At 42.9% G+C, this 20096-nt stretch overlaps 1 protein-coding gene across 4 annotated transcripts in view; it reads left to right on the plus strand.

The window, feature by feature from the left end:
• LOC120731723 (retinoic acid receptor gamma-A-like) overlaps nucleotides 1–20045 on the plus strand; it is a 46364-nt gene extending 26319 nt beyond the window's left edge. For 3 of the 4 annotated variants that reach the window (XM_040028900.1, XM_040028899.1, XM_040028897.1), the window contains 7 exons: nucleotides 14452–14600; nucleotides 15796–15937; nucleotides 16039–16202; nucleotides 16353–16529; nucleotides 16711–16915; nucleotides 17105–17263; nucleotides 17647–20045. In XM_040028900.1, coding sequence (XP_039884834.1) covers nucleotides 14452–14600; nucleotides 15796–15937; nucleotides 16039–16202; nucleotides 16353–16529; nucleotides 16711–16915; nucleotides 17105–17263; nucleotides 17647–17966 — 1316 coding nt within the window. In that variant the 3' untranslated portion in view covers nucleotides 17967–20045. Of the gene's footprint in view, nucleotides 1–2400; nucleotides 3009–14451; nucleotides 14601–15795; nucleotides 15938–16038; nucleotides 16203–16352; nucleotides 16530–16710; nucleotides 16916–17104; nucleotides 17264–17646 lie in introns of those variants that run through there. The other variant, XM_040028901.1, reaches the window with a different exon arrangement.
• The last annotated feature ends 51 nt before the right edge of the window (nucleotides 20046–20096 follow it).

A 20096-nucleotide genomic window follows, 5' to 3' on the forward strand; every position in this document is an offset into this window, starting at 1 on the left:
TCTTTGTAATGTTTTGAATGTGTGTGTGTGTGTGTGTGCACACGTGCGCGCGTGTGTGATATTAGTAATTTGAACCTAATGGCTCAGAGTGAGGCTTGTGTGTTTTTCTTTTGTGTCTGTCATCACAAGCACTCTGTTTAAGCACATACACACATAATTGTCTGTGTGTCAGAACACACACACACACACATTTCCACTGCCACTCTGTAGGCTGCACATTCCAACACCCATGAATATCACAAACAGCAGTCTTGTGCTCCTTGCCTCACATTTGTGACTGTATTGGTGCGCTTACAGATGACCGCAGTGAGACTTTGTGCAAATAACTGTGGTTCAAGCAGGAGGAGGTGCCTGTGGAGAAATAGACAGAGAGAGAGAGGGAGAGAGGGGCCATTGTTCGGCGCTGTGTGTTTGTGTCAGACATGACGACAGGATGAATAGCCGAAGAACCTGATTGTGAATAGCTGTAATGCGACTCGGTCCTCTTACAAGTTGTGTGTGAGTGAGAGAAAAAGAGCAGGGACAGAGCTGAGCGGGGAGTCCTGTGTTTTAAGCTTCAAAGGCAAAGAGGGGAAATTTGCCGAGCCTAAAGAGCAGGCGTGAGCCCGTGTTTTGGTAAAATAGAAGGAAAATGATACAACTTCTTCGTCTTCTTTTTCCCTCCCTCTTTCGCATCCCCCTCGTTCATTTGTGCGCTTCTCTCCTCAAAGCAGCAACAGGGGGCAGGGTGCTGCAAGGCAGGGAGGGTAATTGTCTCAAGGTGTGGAGAGAGTTCAGCGGGCTTGTGCAGCTACGCTCCCCACAGTGCATCGTAGTGAGCGGGTGTGCGCTTGTGTGCACAGCTTGGCCAAGACCGAGGGGATGGCTAGAGGGCTAAGGGGCGAGATGAATATAAAAGTTAATCTGCTAAAACCGGCAGAGATTGTGTATGGTGTTTTCAAAATATTATATAAAGTTAAAAAAATGAGGAAGAATGGGTTCAGGATGTTGAGAGCAAAATAAACAAAAAAGCAGGGGGAAAACAAAGAAAGAAGAGAATTGTAATACGCGAGAGGAATATGAAGTGTTCAAAGCCACAGGCTGTTGGAAAGTCAGTGTGCAGGCGTGTACGCCTGCATGTGCACATGCGTGTGTGTGTGTATGAAGTGTGTGTGGGGGGTGTTAGAGCCCCAGTGGGGGTTTCTTCCAGAGTTCATCCCTCTTGAACGAGGGAAGGAAAGGGAGGAGGAGAGCGAGAGGAGGGAGGAGGGTGAGTGTGTCTCGTATACAAACTATCTAGACTTTGGGCCAGCGCGGTTCGCCTGCAGCTGAGCCGCACTTCGCCGCACTTCAAGCATCCAGCACGCTCGGGGAGGGAGGATGACTGAATCCATTTGAATCAACGCAGAAGATTTTAATTGCGGCTGCACGTGCAACGAATTAGTGGCGAAAGAGAAACCTTAAAAAGGCGGTCAAAACTTTGTGCAGCATGAGAAAGTTGGGGAGAAAAAAAGTGAATTATTTATGTATTGAACCATTTGAACCAAAAAAAAAAGAGCCCATCAGGTTGCCGACCACGGATGGATTATTCATAAACTTTCGGGTGAAAAGTCGCTCTTTGTTGTCTGTGAGGCAGTATTTCATAAATCCATAAATTACACATGATCGGCTGATCGTGAGTTCTTATACAGGCTTTCTGGAAAGAATGACGTGATTTGGCACCAGCTGTTGGCAAAAGTGACACGATGTTTATTTGTGTTTAATTAATTGTGATTAGTTGCAACTGCCGGTCGTCGGTACACAGCAGACCATCTGCACATATGAAATTCCTTTTAATAATGACTCACTCATGTCTTGGATTCTATTTTTGTTCCTCCATATGTAATTACACAGTTATGTCCGTGTAACTTAAAAAAAATATTGGCATTTGATTTAGTAGGTTTCTTTTCTGCTGCATTCTTTCTATACAAATTTATAGAAAACAGAATTTAAAAAAAAATCACAGTAAATATTCCCAAAGCAACCTTTTGTAATAGGGTTTTAATTTTAGGGATATTACAGGCATTAAGTGTGCGTCTGGGGCCACGTCCCTGTGTTGCTGTGGGGTTTGAGAGCGCCGTGAAAACAAGCAAACAACAATGCTGTGCTTCACACTCTGCCAAGTAGGAGAAGATTTTTGTTTTTTAAAGTTTTTGCTAAAGTTGACCGAGATGTTTGCGAGAGAGGCTATTTCTTCCCTGCTGTGGTGAAACAAAAACAAAGTTAATGCGGAGAAAGGAGCTAGCGCAGCGTAGGGAGAGAATGGGGGGGAGGAGGGGGAAGGGGGAGGAGAGGAGTGTTTGTTTTCATTCGTTGCATATGAATTATAAAGAGGTGAGTTTGAAAAGTTGAAGAAGAAAAGAGCCCAGGAGAGAGGGACTGTTGTGTGGCCAGTTGGGGAAAGCAGGTACACGCCTCCTCGTGTTGTTTTGTCCCTCCTCTTTCTTCTTCCTTAACCACACCCCCCCTTTTTTCTCAGTACTGGGAGAGCCGCTCAGATAGTTGGCCGTGACTGCAGCGGAGTGTGAGAGGCCCAGAGAGCCAGCAAGAGGGGAACTGAGATCAGTTACAGCAGGGGAGGCGAGCAAGTGATCTGGGAGCAGAGGGGGTAGAAGCAGCTCGACTTGTAGAACGGTGATAAGGTGAAGAGGGGGGAAAAAACTAAAACAGAAAGAGGGGAGTTTGTCCATGTAGAGGACTTTGGAAAGACAGGACAGCCAGGCAGAGGAGGGGGGCAGTGGCAGGGTCAAAGACAGGCAGATAGACAGATAGACAGACAGACAGGGAACACCTGGACCACTCAGGGCATTAAGTTACTTTGAGATTTCCTCAATAGCAAAGAAACATGTTCGACTGCATGGAGGCTCTGGGGCTGGCCCCTCGGCCCCTCTTCGATGTGTCCAGGCAAGGCTCCTGCATGCTCAGCAAGGCCGCCCCTTACTTCTCCGGGCTGGACCCTTTTGCCTGGGCTGGGACAAGCAGTGTTCAGTGTGAGTACTCTGTCCTGTCCGTCAGACTGTAAAAAAGAGCAGCTGTGTGTGTGTGTGTGTGTGTGTGTCCCAGCGTATGTGTGTGTTCTTATCAGAGCCCTGGTTTTGTTATCACGGAGCTCTCTCCACAGGAAGAGTCAGATTCCTTTCGATTATGTGTACCCATTCTCACCCTGCAGTGTGTTTGTTTATGTGCTTAGCGTGCTTTGTGAGTGTGAGCGAGTGAGTTGGGGAGTGTATTTATACATCAGGGTGTTTGTTTTCCTTATGAATGACTTCACATGATTGACAGCTCTTTCAAACAATGCAGGGACTTAACCCACCGATGTGTCCAGAAAACAACAAGCGCCAACGTCTGAGCCGAACGCTGCACTGACAGATCGAAGGCAAATGGGCCTCGAAATCACATGGTTGCAATCAGGCGAACAAACCCAAACACAGAGCCTCAGTTAGTTAGAAACGGATCATTTACAGAAGATAAATAAAGATAAGTAGGGAGACATATTTTATCAGAGAGGGGAGCTTTTTCACTTTTAAAAAGATTTGATCTGAGCGAGCACTGATGCAGGAGCAGTTAAAGAAAAATGTGAATTTTAGCAGCGTTCTGCAGAAATGAGAAGCACAGTTATTAAAAGATAGATGTTGGATGGCTTGACATGCTATCAGTCACTGTTTCTCAACTCCACAGGCTACACATTCTTTTGACGTTTGACCAAAAATTGCATCACACATTGAGGTACAATGCACTCACCACACAGTTACACAGTTATACAAATGCGGAAAAAATTTGCTTTATCTCATAAAATAACGAGGCCACCTTTTGTAACTGTCGTGGAGCCCATTTTCAGACTCTCAGATTACACTTGGCTGGGTGACTTGGAAAAAAACAAACGTTTATAGGAGCTCGACTTGAGGTGCAGTCGGGCGCGTCGCCGAGCTGAAACTTTTCTGACGCGATTTGAGATGTCCCCACCGAGCACCTTGAGCCTATTTATCTTCAGTAATTATTTAGATACCAGCGCATCAAACCCTGTCGAGCCCACAGTGCTCGCTAATGATGATGGATGAGCAGTCAGGATGACAAACACCACAGCAGGGCCTGTTTCAACTCGCCGCGGAGCTTTGCCAGATGCCACACTGAAAGACAAATGTCCGCAAATGTTCATTAATCATCGTTATTTAACTGCATACAATGTATTTTTAGTTTCTTTTTCTTTCTTTTTTTTTAAGTTATACAGGCTGCTCGAACTAGCATCAGCCAAATCGTCTGGTAAAAACAGTGTGAAAGAACTAGAAGAGTGCTCACTTCAGCATCACTAACTGATTGATTCATTAATCGAGAGAAAATGATTGACAGTTTCTTTGATTAATGTTTTGACTCACAGAGAAAGTGATTGCATGTATCTCATAAAGTGTCATATTTATGCTCACTTGCTTATTATTTAATAAATTGTAGGTTTTGCTGTTTTTTGCATTTCTTGTTTTTTTCTGCAAGATTTTACATTTTGTATCATCTCAGTTGCAAAAATAGGTTCAGGAACTTGAGTTTGGGTTTTATTTTACTATTTTCCAAAGCCATGGCTCATTTCAACATCTCAGGATCTATTGTGAGTCTGACATGATTTTGATATTTTTTTCCTACTTTTCTATAAACTGGTGCATGGCATATCTTTAGAGCTGATTAGAAAGAGAACAAGTGAATGCTTTTTCTTTTTCAGCATTTCTTTGGGTGAACATGTTCTGTTGGACATTATGGCGCTAAATTCCTCAGGGCATTTTGGCCTCTCTGTCTTCTCTCTGGTGTGTGTGTGTGTGTGTGTGTGTGTGTGTGTGTGTGTGTGTGTAAGGGGGGGTCATCTTTTCCTGCGTTTTTTTGCGAGGCAGTTCAGCACCTCTTTGCCTTCCTTTGTTTCAATGTCAGGAGGCATTAAATGGAGCGGGGACATGCCTGAGTCTGTCTGCTCTCTCTGTCACTGCCTCTTGTGCGGTGTGACATTTGCTTTTTTTTTTCCTCCTCTTTTGAAGATCTCCTTTTTCTTCCAGTAGTTGCGTGTTCTTCCCAGCAGTAAAGTGTGTTTATTCTTTTGCCCATACACGGATCAGCTTACGGGCCTCGTGTTGTGTAACCAAGAGCTTTTAATGATTCAATTACAATTATAAAAGGCCCAATTAAGAGATTAGGTGGTGTGTAAGAGGCATGGGGACTTAAAAGCGAAGCGGGGTGAGAGAGGAGTGGCAGGATGAAGTTAGATGTTGGGATTAAACCCACCGCTGCCCTTTGTGTCCTGGTGTTTAGAGCCTTGAGGGGAAACGGTCTTCTCTTCATTCAGTAGTAATCCCCGTTTTTGCTCGGCATCTTCTCCTCTTTGAGATCAGGCTCTTCAAAGCTGCTTTAACAACGGGCCATCGTATCATCACACTGAAGAAGCAAAGCTAACTATGATACAGCTGGAAGATGCTGTTATAGACAGACAAGAATTGTGCTTAAATCACAAGATAAAAAAGTTTTTATTGTGTGTTGTCTTTATTGGAGTAGAAGGACTTAGATATTTATGTCGGCTGTACTCACAGCAGTGTCACTTGTTTCTCATACAGTTTGGTAGTGTGTGTGAAGTAGTCTTTTTCTCTGGAGCTCCGCGTTCTGTCTCCACTGTTGCTTTTAGCAGGAAACAGAGCAGCTGATGTGTAAACACAAGTTCAGTATATGTGTGTATATGTATATCCGCTAGAAGAAAACGGATTCTTTTAATTGTGATGAACGTGTGCTGCAGTTTAATAATAACCTGACTACATCAGCTACATGTGTTGTGTTTATATATAGCTGATTGTTATCTAATATTTGTCAGTTCTTACTTTAAGTCGGGGGTGTCAAACATATGGCCCAGGGGCCACAGTTGGTCTGGCAAAAACTCTAATCCAGGCGGCTGGACAGCTTTGGAAAATATGAAGGAGGGTATAAATAAAGGACTTTAAACTTTATTTTAAATTGTAGCTGTTTTTAGTATTTTGTTTTACAGCTAAAGCTAAAGAGCCATTTATGTTACACCAAAGTAGTCAAATTATAATATAAAGAGTTTAATGACAGAAAAGTTCCTGATTTTCACTGTTTACTATAGAAATTTTAGTTATAAAAAAATGAATCAACCAAAACTTCTTGTTTGATAAATACGCGACAGTATGGGCAGTGTGCTTTTGCATTTGCTAAATTGCAGAAAAAAACTGAGATGTGCAGTTGAAATTGCACTGCTTTCTCTTGGTTTAAAAGACATTTTAAGATAGAATTTCAGATATTAAATATTTGGTTTAATGACAGAAAGTGTTACTCATCCCCACTTAAGATCGGGCTTGTATGTGACCCATGATGTAAAATGAGTGTGACATTCCTGCTTTAGGCGATATTATTGTGTTTCAGATTTTTTTTTAATATGACCACACATTTTTGTGTAGAATGGAGTGGCTACTAGTGGGTTAGGTTCAGATTACTTTCCCAGCTAGTAAAACAATATGCCAACTTTCCTTCTTTTAACAGAGTTGCCTCTCCCATCGCTTTCTCTGGTGAAATAAAATCAATGTATCCTGACAGATTATTTCATTGCTTTGACTCGTGTAAGTGCCCTAATAAGATTATATCTCCAGTCTGATTACTTTGAGTAATTAGGCAACAGTTTGCATGCAAATTTAGTGTCATTGCTTTTGATTTTGAAACCTCCAGACTTGGCAAATGTTAGGTGTGATTCATGTGGGGAAGGCTTATTATTTTTGCTGTAGTTTAATGAAAGCTTTGACTCCAGTTCTTCTGATTAGTGATTGTTCCAGCTTGAGGCCAGCTTCTTGTGAGGTCCAGCGGAGTCATGCTTAAACTTGTCTCCAGTCGTGGCGTTCCAGCTTTCACCCCATTATCTCCGTGCCTAAATGATTCAGAATTATTAATGTCCTACAGTATTTCATTTCATTTACATTCTTTTACATTATTTACATTCACGCTACCAAGTGCAAATCACTTGTTTTACTGGTGGGTGTAACATTCAGAAGTAAATCAGGTTGAACGGTATCACCGCATCATTAGGTCTTTGTATAGCAGCAGAACGTTTTCAGGACATTAAAACTTAGCAAATCAGATTAAGATAAGACTCAGATCTTATATTTTATATTATAAGAATACAAAATCTTACCACATTGCCATAGGGTCACGCAGTTTTAACTACCACACATGCATGTGCGTGCTGAGATTAGCAAAAGAGAATGTGTTTGAGAAACTGTGCTGGTCTCAGTTTTGTATTTAAGGTGCCCGAAGGTGGAAGCCGACTGTGGAGTGAGATCCAAAAGCAGGGGAGGTGGGAAAATATAAAGCTTGGTTTATTGGGTGTTATTTAAAAAAAAAAAAAAAAAAGGAAGAGAGGGACAAAAGGGACAAACTTGAATTTAACAACCTGCCCCGTAAATGCACCCTCCCCACACACACACACACACACACACACACACACACACACACACACTCACACGCCGTGGCGACAAAGACAAACTCCTTGACCGTGAACACAAGAATAACAAATGATTACAAGACTGCTGTTTTCCAGGTTTTGTTCTGAAACCTTCCCTTGCGTTATTACTTTGTTGGCGTGAAGTGTGAGAAGTGCAGATTATCTTCTTTCGGGGCCATGTTTGTACTGAGGCTCTGGCACGCTTTACAACAGTGCAAGGGTTCGCGAGGATGGAGGGTTTGGTTTCTGTTTTTGTAAGCGAGTTTGTGCAAATGTGTGTGTGTGCCTTTGTGCACCGTTGCCTCTGTGTTTGCTTGTGTGCCTCCTTTTTAGTGTTTGGTGCAGTTTTTATGGAGCCATCTCCTGGACAGTAGCCTGGTTTTCACAGCCCTTCCTTTAAAAAGGCACTGCCAGTGACAGGAAGGACTCCTCCTCCTGCCAGGGCAGGAAGGCAGGAGAGGACACAGGGGGGAAGAGGGTTATTAGTGAGGGCCTCGGGAAGAGGAGGAGGGGGACAATGGTATTGAACTTAGAACAGCTGATGAAAGGGATTGTCACTGAGATCTCCCCCGTCTCCTCCCTGCTGTCGTGGTAATTACTTGCTCAGCATATTTGCGGTTGAACCCCCCTCCCCCAAATCTCCCCACCACCACCACCTCTGTTGCTGCTCTTAATACAGTTTAGTATGAAATACAGATAAAAAAAAAAAGTCATCAGTTTTGTGAGTTTTTTATGGACTGCGTTGCAACTATTTAATAATAAAGGACATTTATGGCAGCGTTTCCTCCCTCGCTCCCTCCTCTCGCCATGTTTGCGAGTGTTGTTGCACTCCAAGTCACACGGAAAACCATCGCTCACTGTCCAACTGACCCCTGGACTTGTGCAGCAGCCCACACACGCACACACATTCGCGTGTACATGCACATTCCACAGCACGCTGCTGAACATTTTGTTTGGCGAGAAGTTATGTAAAAGCTACATTTGTTATCGAAATTAAAAATTTCAACGGCTGGAGGAGAAAAAAATTGTTTTGGTTAGGTTACGAATTTGAATCTCCTGTAAACTGAGTCACTGTTTCGCTGAATTCCGATTTGGCTCACAAACAACAGTATAGGAATTATTAAAGTTTACACATGCTTTGCTTTACCTCCCATTTCAAGAAAGATGCGAGGCTCGCCGGAGCCCTCAGGACAAAGTCGGGTTCAATGAGACGTGTGATGGAGGCCGGCTGAGCCAGGCTGCAGGTCCTACAGGGCATGTACCACACACAAGGAACGGCTGCAGTGTCACTTTTACTCTTTATGTGCGATTGTTTTTATTTAAGCTGCTTCAGCATGTGGTTACTTTGTTTCCATTTACATGTAGCTGTTAATACAGAATGGTTAGGGCAGAAATAAAATAAATACATACATAGATACTTTATTGACCCCACAAAGGAAATTATTGTGGTACAGCAGGGCAAACTGCAAAATAGAACAGTCTACAATAATCTATTACAAGAAAATTGATTCCCTTAAAATTCAGCCAGTTGGCACATTTTTTTATGTTTTCCAAAAAATTGAGTGAGGAAAAGCAGGAACCCACACACACACACACACACACACACACACACACACACACACACACACACACACACACACACACAAATAAGTAAAAAGCTAATTATGAGTGGTGAAAAAGAAATTCCACAAACAAAGCAGTTACTATTGTTGCAGTTTAACTCACATCTGAAGGATTTTATCACTTCCTGCTGTAAAATCTGTTCACTTAAACAGCTAAAACCCGATTAAGCCTTTCTTTTCCTTTTTTCCCCTGTGTTTTTAAAGCCATGCTGGTCAGAAGATAGTTTGACAGTGTAGCTCTAGTAAACTTCTCAGGAGTGATATGTTGATTCCTGAGCTCTGACTCTCAGGCATCAGAGCTGATAAAGAAGAGCGGCTGCTGTTGTCTAAACAGAGATGTGCTGATCTGACAACAAACACTGAGGAAACAGGAAAGGAGGAAGATGGAAAAGACATGTGAAGGAGGAATATTGTAGTGTGACGCCGTCTGCAGAAGACAGGAGTCGAATTGTGTTGTAGCCTGAAGTTTAGTTTAATGGCTCTCCGGTTCACGACGATAAGCTACAGTGTGAAATATGTCATATGACAGGTTATATTTATCGTTTTTGTCGCATGTGAATCTCTGTGTAGTAGTTGCGTTACAGCAGCTGATTAAGCTGATTCTCACGAGGCGTGTCGTGCCTTTTGAGTCCAGCAGCGGAGCGGAGTGCTGATTGATGTTGTGACATACTCGGGGGTGAGTTGCAGGTTAAGAAGAGAGAGGGATTTTTTTTCTTTTTCCCAAGCCGAAGCTCTGAGGCTGAGCTCAGTTCAGGGTGATGACAGCTGCCGACAGTTTTTGGCTCCTCTCCCTCTTTCTCCACGCCAGGTAAAACCCCCCCTCCCCCTCCCTCTCTCGCCGCCTTCAGCCGAGCGTCTCTCGCCCTGTCTCCCTCCGTCATGTGTCTCTGAGTCACGTCCCTCCTCACCTGCTCTCACCACCTTCAGACACTGTCAGTCACTGCCTCTCTCCTGGCGCCAGATGCAGCTTCTCCGTTTCAATGGGAGCTGTTTTTCCACTGGTTCTCTCAGGGCCACTTTTACATTGACAGTGTTACTATATAAACAGAAAACAGCGATCGGGTTGCAGCACCACTCGTCCAGCGCCGACTCCTTCACTTCCACCTCTCACACCTTTGCTCTAATAACCCAAAATTGAACGCACACTATTACAAAAAACACCCAGAAACTCAAATTCTTGCATCTGTTGCTTTAGAAGTAATTATCTGCAGCCTTTTCTTTTGAGAGGAAAGCAAGTAGAAAGAGACTATTGTCACTAGTCTGGTTTTCTGACCTGGGTGAATACATATGAAATCATTTTTTACAAATACAATAGCTGCTATTGTGTGTCTGTCACAATAACCCCGAATCCCAAGTTGCTCTTTTTCTAGATTTTCCATTTAGTTTTGCATCGGAAGAAGAGAAGCAGCAAATCCATGCAGATGAAAAAGCTGGAAGCTGCACGTTGAGACGTTCTTAAAGTCACACAGAAGACAATGCAAAGTGAATCCTCATGTTTATTCATTGTTACTGTATGCAGTAGTGCAAAGCACCCGTCTTTTTTTTTATCTCAAAATCCTTGTGTCTCCGTATACATTCATATTTGATATATATATCCTTTATTTATCTGCCCATAAAAAGCAGGAACTAGGAACTTATTATTCACCACATATCAGAATCCAACCATTAACAACTATTGGCTGCTAATTTAAACATAATTTTTAAAAACCTTGTTTAGTGAGTAAGACATACAAACAATCAGTAATTTATACGTCCTGTTTTATTTCTGACTTACTGTTTTGCAGTGTAAACATAATACAATGTTTCATTCATTTTAGTTAATTTATGTATTACAGAACAAAGAAGTCGACAGCACAAAAAATCCCGCTTGTAAGCGTTCGAGTTTTTGGTACCTACCCCATTGTTTGTGGGTCTGCTGAACCCACAACATCACTGGGTTTTAAAGACAATACAACCGTAACAGTTTCTTTAAAAAACAATTGCAGACTTTAGTAAGCCTATAATTTGTTACATTTTTTAACTTTTTGTCTCTGCTGGTTTATGTTTCGTCGCTATTTATCGTTGAATGGAAAAATTTAGAAAGAAGGAAAATGGTAGTTGAGTCTACTTGGGCACTCAGACAACAGGAGAGCAGAAAGGAAGTGGAAAAAGAACAAACTGCAAGTGTTTTATGAAATTTTAAGACATTTTCCAAACAAATATCAGGAGACTGCCGAGGCCTCAAGACCTGATTTCTACTCGTGCCAGTAGAATTGTCTTCAGTTCAAATCGGTTTTATTAATATAGCATAGAATAGAATAGAATAGAATAGAATAATCCTTTAATTGTCCCACAAGGGGAAATTTGGTTGTAACAGCAGCCAAAAAGACACATATACAAACAAACAGTACACAGGACACGGAACAGAAACATACACAATTTTTCTTACACATTTACATTAAGGACAGTGGTTACTAGATACAGCATCAAATCAAAACAAGAGTTCTTCCGGATAACTGATTCTTAACCCCATTACCTTTGTCTTTCCAAGTATCTCTCCTGCACTGTGACAGCTTTCTAAATATCCCTCTTGATAAGATCTCACTTCTCAGAACTAATGCTACAATGAACAATAATGAGTCACCCACTCTTACCTTAACGGCTGTTTTTCATAACTGTGAGCCCGTTTCACTTACCGCCCCAACAACATGTTATCATCCCCCCTCGTCTGTAAATGGTCCATTCATTTTAACGACTCTAAATACTTATTTAGTCTCATAGAGGGTGCCAGCCTACTTTAAACATGCAATTGTATGCCTTCTCATTAAGAAAAGAAATCTTGACCTTCCTTATTCGTCAAACTTTAGATCAGTCTCTGCCTATACCTCTCTGTTAGTTTTGGAGAAAGTGGTTTTCCACGATATTGGTGAGGTTTTTCCTTTCTGGCTTTAAACTCCGTCACAACAGAGAATCTGCTCTTGTAAGTTTTTGATAACCACTTGTGTATTTCGGATGGTTCTGGTAATACCGCTGTGCTCACCAGTACATCCAATACAATCGATCTCATTTCTTAAACTATGCAAAAAAAAACCCTGACGTGATTCACTTCTCACGCCTCTTTAACATCGAGCTGATATTATATCCCAAAGAAAGTTTTTTCAATCATAACTTCCAACTAAAGTTAAACGATTTCTTTCAATCAACACCGGAGAGAAAATCATTCGTGCCGTTATTGCATCTATTGCATTTTATGCTGTGTTTTCCTCTCGTTGGGTCCAAAATCTATGTGTAGTTTCGCACACTAAGAGTTTAAAGCAGGTTGGGAACACACACAGAAAGTACACAGCAAACCTTTTTCTTTCATTCTTTCATTTACAATTCCCACAAGTCTATCAGCCGTGAGTGCAGTGAATACAAATGTGCAGGGAGATGTGCAGAGTGTGCTCAAAGAAAATGTTTTCACAATTTCTTCACATAAAAGAAGTCAAGATCACTGAGTACAAAGCTGAGAAAAAGTCATTGAATCTTTTTTTCTTTTTTTTAGTAAACAATAAAAAATCCGACACATCAGAGCAACACACAGAGGTGGAAAAAAATACTGCTTGCATCATTTGTGATCTTTTCTTTTTTAAGAAAAGGGACTAACGAGTCACAGCAGTGTGTGAGGATACAGTGTGTTAAAGAGACCTGCAAACCTGTACTTATAAACAAGTTAACAGTAATAACAGTAATAATGTTGAACGATGAGATGCTGGTAGTGTGCAGTGATTCTGGTTGGTGTGCTTTGTATTTCCACGTCAGATTCATTGTGTTACTGAAAGAGACTCTTACACACTCGTCTACTGACTGATGACACACTTCCATATAACAGTGGCAAAACCAATGCAGAACATCACACCACCGCTCCAAATTCACCAGTGATTAATGGGCTAGGCACGCTGAGTGGTCACTTTTTAAATAACACCGTGTCGAACACATTCGTGAGCTCCTCTTGTTAGCAATACTTTCTTCAGTCAAGGTCAAAGTTAAATAGTCAGGATTTCATTTAACCACTCGGCCACTGGGAAGTTTCTGTCCTGAAGCTCACCTCCTTTCCCCCTCCTCTTTCTTTCTCTTTTCATTTTTTCCTCTACTTTTATTAGATTATTCCTTTTGTGCCTTTGCCCCTCTGTTTTTTGAAACCTTACCGCTCTTGTTAATGACAGAGCGGGGGTTCAGGTTGGGGTTGCAGTGTTTGGGGTTGGGGCAAGACATTTGGTTCAGTCCTGTGCTACCCATTGAAGGTGACAGGAGGGGCTGTGACTTTGGGTTTTTGACCCCAGATTCTTTATTTTTACTAGGAAGGGATCCAAGGATGGAGCTGTTGATGTGAATAGCTGCCCAAGGTGACTGGATCCCAATAAAGAGGCCGTCACCCTGGCTGGGGGCCTCCTTCCCATCCGAGACACAACGTTTATAGGCCTGCTTATGAGCCTGGGCTACTATTAAACCCTGTCCGGCCTGCACTGAGGAATTTAGGGCCAGGAAACAAGAGAGTGGGGGTGGGAATGGGCAGAGAGAGGTGAAGTTGGGGTGAGTGAAGGTGAAAGTTGAAAGGCACGTTCGAAAGGAATCTGCTTGTTTCGTAGTCGTCGCCTTTAAATGCGTACCAGGCGTGTTGCGGTTTTTGCTCTCTGACTGCAGCGCGAGGAGGCGCGGCTGATTAAACGCGTCATTGTATCCATTTTGTATCATTTGTTTTGAGCGTTTTCACATGCGGCAGAGGAATGGCATTGCCTGGGGTCAGCATATGGTGTTATACAGTGTGCAGTTTTCTTTAGCGCGACAGTGAGAAGGAACATAAGGAGACAGCAGAGTCTCATAAACATCTCATCTCTGTTTGTTCACATGGGGCTAGGGACGACCTTTCAAATAAAAATGGGAGCTTACACACACTCGTACACACACACACAAACACACAAAAAATTCAGATGCCAGTCAAAAATTCAGCAGGGGTATCTCACCTCCCCCCACACTCACCAGTAAATGGAAAAGCCAATCAAATCTCAGCTGCCAATCAGATTTTTATCAGCAGGGCCATCTGGCCATCAGCTAATTGTGTCTCTTTTAAGTCCCTGTCAGTCAGCAGTGCCACCCCTCCTCCCTTTTCTCTTAAAAATGTCTGCCTTTGAGCTTGCCTTCTGGCTCAGAGGGGTGGCCTGCGTGGGGTTGGGGGGGGGTTGTTTGCTGACCACTCTTTCTGTTAATCACTTTGTATTAGCTTTCATCAAAGTTTCAAAGACTTTAAGAATAAATATAAACAAGATGCTCTGAATTCATAAGAGTACTCAACTGTTTCTCCATTCTGTGCTTTTTCCGCAGCCGTGGAGACCCAGAGCACCAGTTCGGAGGAGATGGTGCCAAGCTCTCCTTCGCCGCCTCCTCCTCCTCGCGTTTATAAGCCGTGCTTTGTGTGCCAGGACAAGTCATCTGGTTATCACTATGGAGTGAGCTCCTGTGAGGGCTGCAAGGTAAATGAAGTTGGAGATACACGAGGAGTTTACAGCTAATGTGAACAGCTGAGGTCCCCTGAAAAGAAAGGCAGACAGATGTGCACAGAGATGTGCTTGCTGTCGCTGAGCTGCCCTCTAGTGTATCCATATGTAACTGCACATGATTAAAGGTACAAATGAACGGTGTGCTGCTGTTTGTGACAGGCAAATGGCTTCTTTTGGCTATAAGTAAATAAAACCTAAAAATGTCTTCAGAACTTGTTTGTTTCAAGTGAAACAAGATATCTGCTCCAGTGGTCTGATAACAATTGCTGCTCCACAGTGCTGTGCTGTTTGAGCCATTACTCTTGTGGTAGCTGTGGCTCAGGAGGTAGAGCAAGTCATCCACTAACTGGACAGTTGGTGGTTTGATCCCTGGCTGCTCCAGACTGCTTGCCTAAGTATTTTTGGCAAGATACTGAATCCCAAGTTGTTCCCAATGTGTTAACCAGAGTGTGAAAGAACTTAGAGTCAGAACAAAAAAGTGCTTGTGGGAATGAAACATGTTGTTTAAAGAGCTTTGAGCGCTCAAATAGAGTAGAAAACCAGTCCAGGTCCCATAGCACTATGACAAATGCAACTACATTTGGACAATTTATTTCTTTTACCCTTGGCTACCTCTCACGGTTCCACACCCTGTAATCACTGCTTATTTTTTAACCAGCTATCGCAGGTTAAACACTTACCGTCACACTAACACATCCAGAATCACCTCAACTCAGTTCACCGACCTAGAGCCTTGTTGATGTGAGATGACTGATGCACCGCTCCACTGCCCACCTCCCCGTTGTATCAGCTAACTCATGTAGCCACGTACAGTATGAAGTTGGCTGGTTAATGCTTTAGGCTCTCCTGCTTTTTAATCCAAAGTACTTTTAACGCGGCTGGCTGCTGTGACACGGTGTTCATTTGTCGTGGGATTTTCTAAATTCTGATGGGCTTTAGCAAAAAAGCAATCATGAAAAATACATGTGCCAGTTTTTCTTTCAGCGTCTACTTGGGATCGATATCTGCTATAGTTCTGTGACATCAGAAGATTAAATTATTTAGACAGTCTTTGCACTGATCCACTAAATAGTACCAAATCCTGACTAACAACAGTAGCTTTTTTAAGTTTTTTATGTATTTATCGTGTGGCATCCATGTCCAAGACATTTTCCTGTGTCTGTTTTAGGGTTTTTTCAGGCGCAGCATTCAAAAGAACATGGTGTATACGTGCCACAGAGACAAGAACTGTCAGATCAACAAAGTTACCCGCAACCGCTGCCAGTACTGCCGGCTGCAGAAGTGCTTTGAGGTCGGCATGTCCAAAGAAGGTAAGCGTCTCAGATATTACGGGCTGTCGGTGTGTCGCTATCGAGGAAAAAGCAAAAGGAGTTGTGTCTTTTCCTCATCTCGTGCACGTGTGTCCCGGTAGCGGTGCGTAACGACAGGAACAAAAAGAAGAAGGACGTGAAGGAGGAAGTGGTGCTGCCCGAGAACTACGAACTAAGTGGAGAACTGGAGGAGCTGGTCAACAAAGTCAGCAAAGCTCACCAAGAGACCTTCCCGTCTCTGTGCCAACTAGGAAAATACACCACAGTGAGTCTTTTTTTTAGCACATAATTGCACCCACTTCTCGACACTCGCGCTCCACTTAAGCTCACCGCTTTGCAGGAAGGACAAACACTATGTGGAGTTTGCACAGTCACACAGAAAGAAAAAAAAAGTGTCCCTCTTTCTCTCTCCCAGAATTCAAGTGCTGACCACAGAGTGCAGCTGGACTTGGGCCTATGGGATAAGTTCAGTGAGCTCTCCACTAAGTGCATTATAAAGATTGTGGAGTTTGCCAAGCGGCTACCAGGCTTCACTACGCTCACCATCGCTGACCAGATCACCCTCCTCAAATCTGCATGTCTGGACATCCTGGTACTAGCGCCACGTTCCTATTACTCCTCCCCTTTAATCGACTACACCTCCACATCCCTAAGCTATTCTCTATTTGTCACGCTGCTTTGTGATTCTGAACAGCTCCCGTGAAAAAATTTCAACGTGAACTTCCGTCTAGAAATTTCTGGTTTATGCCTCATCATATTCTTCCCCTGCTTAGATGCTGAGGATATGCACTCGCTACACACCAGAGCAGGACACGATGACCTTCTCAGATGGCCTGACTCTAAACAGGACCCAGATGCATAACGCCGGCTTTGGCCCGCTCACAGACCTGGTGTTTGCCTTTGCCGGTCAGCTGCTGCCTTTGGAGATGGACGACACCGAGACGGGGCTGCTCAGCGCCATCTGTCTCATCTGCGGAGGTAAACTTGGGTCATTGTTCGGCGTCTGTTTGCATCGTGTCCGCTTGCAGTCGTGGAATTATTGATGGAAAGGAAGAGACATCAGTGTACGGTCACAGTTTAGCAGTCAGTCGGTAGCATAAAGGCTGTAACAGTGTCTCGCTTCTTGTCATTGTTTTGCTGTGTCCGCTCTCTTCACTTCACTACTAGACCGTATGGACTTGGAAGAGCCGGAGAAGGTGGACAAGCTGCAGGAACCGCTGCTAGAGGCCCTGAAGATCTACACCCGACGCAGACGCCCGAACAAGCCTCACATGTTTCCCCGAATGCTGATGAAAGTCACAGACCTTAGGGGAATCAGCACCAAAGGTTAGCTTGTTTTTTTCATAGCACAACCACAGTTTGGAATAGATTTCAGTGTCAAAGCTCAACACGCATAAGTACTGAAATATCTTTGCAGATTTGTATTTTTTGCTCCGATTAGCTCAGGCTCAAAGCAGTTAGCGGTTAGGAAAAGACTGATGATGCTGGTCTCAAACTACGCTCCTATTGCTTGTTAGGCAACCGCTTAAATAAAATAAATGTTGCCTCAAAGCAATTTCGTAACATTTAACAGACATTACTGTAAATTCATGCTTGGAAGAAAGGTCTGCCAGACAGCATATTTTAAATTACATGACTCCTGTCTGTTAGCATGTGACGTTCTTTGTTTCTTCATACCTACGAGTAAATAAATGTCCATGTGTGTGCAGGTGCAGAAAGAGCCATCACGCTAAAGACAGAGATCCCCGGCCCCATGCCTCCCCTGATCAGGGAGATGCTGGAGAACCCGGACTCCTTCGAGGACAGCAGCGACTCGGGCGACAGCGGCGCAGCTGCTCCCCCTGCCATTCAAGCCATCAAGCAAGAGGACAAGGCCACGTACGAGTCAGCCTTCGAGGAAGAAGAGGAGGAGGAAGAGGACGACTATTGGGACGAGGAGAAAGAGCGAGGGGCAGAAAGCGACGGAGAGGCGTGGGGGGAGGCGGCAGCGGGCGCGCAAAAGAAAGGCGTGACAGGGAAGACGCAGTGAGACAGAGAAAGAGAGACACAAGACGACACCGCTGCCTCGCACGGATTCGCCGAGCGCCGCCGCCGAGCAACGTCAGCTCGTAGAAACCTCACAGATTAAAGCTGTTAAAACGGCGTTTCGCACAGCACATATCCGTGTATACTGTACATACTGACTGAAAGGAAAATGTGTTCAATTCATAGTAGCAAGTGAGGAATTTGGAGACGCAAAAGCACTACATTTCAGTGGATTGATGAGGGCACAGTTAAAAAAGAAAATCACAGTGCCAGAATGTTTAAAAGATATATATATATATTAAAAAAAAAAGGTTTTGTCCGCACAAAGACAGGAAAAACAGTTGTTGAGAGACAAAAAAAGCACTCCTCCGCTATCTATTAAGGGCTATGCTTTGTATAAAATTGATGGTAAGAGTACATTGCAGCGACAGAACTCTTATGTGGCGTCCAGATGCCACAGATGTCTTCTCAGAATTACTTTTATTACTATTCAGAGATATGCTACTTATTTTTTCATTGTATGGTTTTTATAAGCATGTACACATTACTGTTTTGTCTTTTGTTTGTTTGTGGGACCTCGTGTTGCTTTTTTTTCTTGTGTATATTTTCACACTCAGTCCTCGCATCTGACTGGACATTTGTGCTTTTTATCGTATGCGTTAGTTTTATCGGACACAGTGAAGCAATAGCAGAAGAAAAGAGGAAAACAAAAAGGAAAAAGAGCAATAGCTAAAGAGTCATGGGAGTCATGAGCAGGACTCAAACTCAAAGTGTGATCATTCAGGATTGGTGATTGGCTAATCTGAAAGAAATGCAAGAGGACTTCAGCTTTAATTCAAACTCAAGCACGTGGGCCAAATAATAAAAATGTCAGAGAAATGCGGGAAAACATATCTCCAGTTGATCAGGGCCACGCTTCAGCTGTTTTTACAGTATTTCTTTTCTTTTCCATCAGACGTTCTTCTTTCACACAGGTTGGGAATCATTAAAACTTTCAGTACATGCACTCGTTCAAACAACCAGGTACAGTTAAGCCATAAGATTTTCTTCCTGTTGTTTTAAGGCAAGCAAAGACTCCGCCAAGCAAACACAACCATTAAAAGCCGTTTACATCACAGAAACCTCAGATGTGTGTGCGTGAGCGTGTGAGTGTGTCCCAGTAAACAGGGTGCTGTAATAGACACGTTACATCACTGCCATCATCCACATGAGTGAGTGTCCAATTATCAGCATCTGTAAATGTGTATAAAATGGATTTTGCAACTAAAAATGAAAAAAAAAAAAACATACAAATATTAGATTTTTTTTTTCTTTAGGTTGGAGAAATCCCTCGCACGTACACTTGTTTTGGGACTGCTCGAGTTCTGGCCAACAACTGTCCGACACAAACAGGCACTGAGTGACTGAGTGGGGTTCTCGTGTGCGCTATGTTGATAAAGACAGAAGGCGTGTTAAATAAGAAAGGCCCACCAAGTTTGCTCCTAAATTTGGTAATTTTGCTGTTTTATTGTGAAAACCTTAGAACCAAACAACCATGGGAAAGGACAGAACACACCTTGGACACGATCAGCCCGACTCAAACTGTTCAGTATTTAAAAGTATTTCATATAACCATGATAGTTTGGAAAAGGTTTTTTCCTTCTTTTATTTGTTTTAAAACCTTGTTAGTTTTTTCTGGATTTGAGCTGGTGCAGTTTAAAAGGAGCTCTACACACGAGTACGGCATTTAAAAAAGATCAAATATGGATTTTACGTTACATTTGGACAAAACATTTACAATGCTTACCGCTTTTATTAAGGTCGTTGTCTCTATCGTGTTCAGGGATTCAGGTTCCTCGTGAGTTTTAATTCAACTTGACTTGTATCAAAATAGCTTTGATGGCTCTGACATCCATGCACTCACACACACACACACACACACACACACACACACACACACGGAAATCCAAAAACTGGGTTGATATGTTCTTGTTTTTACATTTTTATGAGAAGTCAATACTATATTTTGCTGTTTGGGGGCTCGTGATTTGTTATTTGTTGTTTCTTGTATTTTGATAAATGCTCTTTTTGTTCTCAGACCTTATAGCGTCTCCACTTGTCATCTTCTTTGAAATCCCTTTACACATCTTTGAAC

Source organism: Simochromis diagramma, unplaced genomic scaffold, assembly GCF_900408965.1.
Source record: "Simochromis diagramma unplaced genomic scaffold, fSimDia1.1 OVJJ01000483.1, whole genome shotgun sequence".
Classification (NCBI taxonomy): Eukaryota; Metazoa; Chordata; class Actinopteri; order Cichliformes; family Cichlidae; genus Simochromis; species Simochromis diagramma.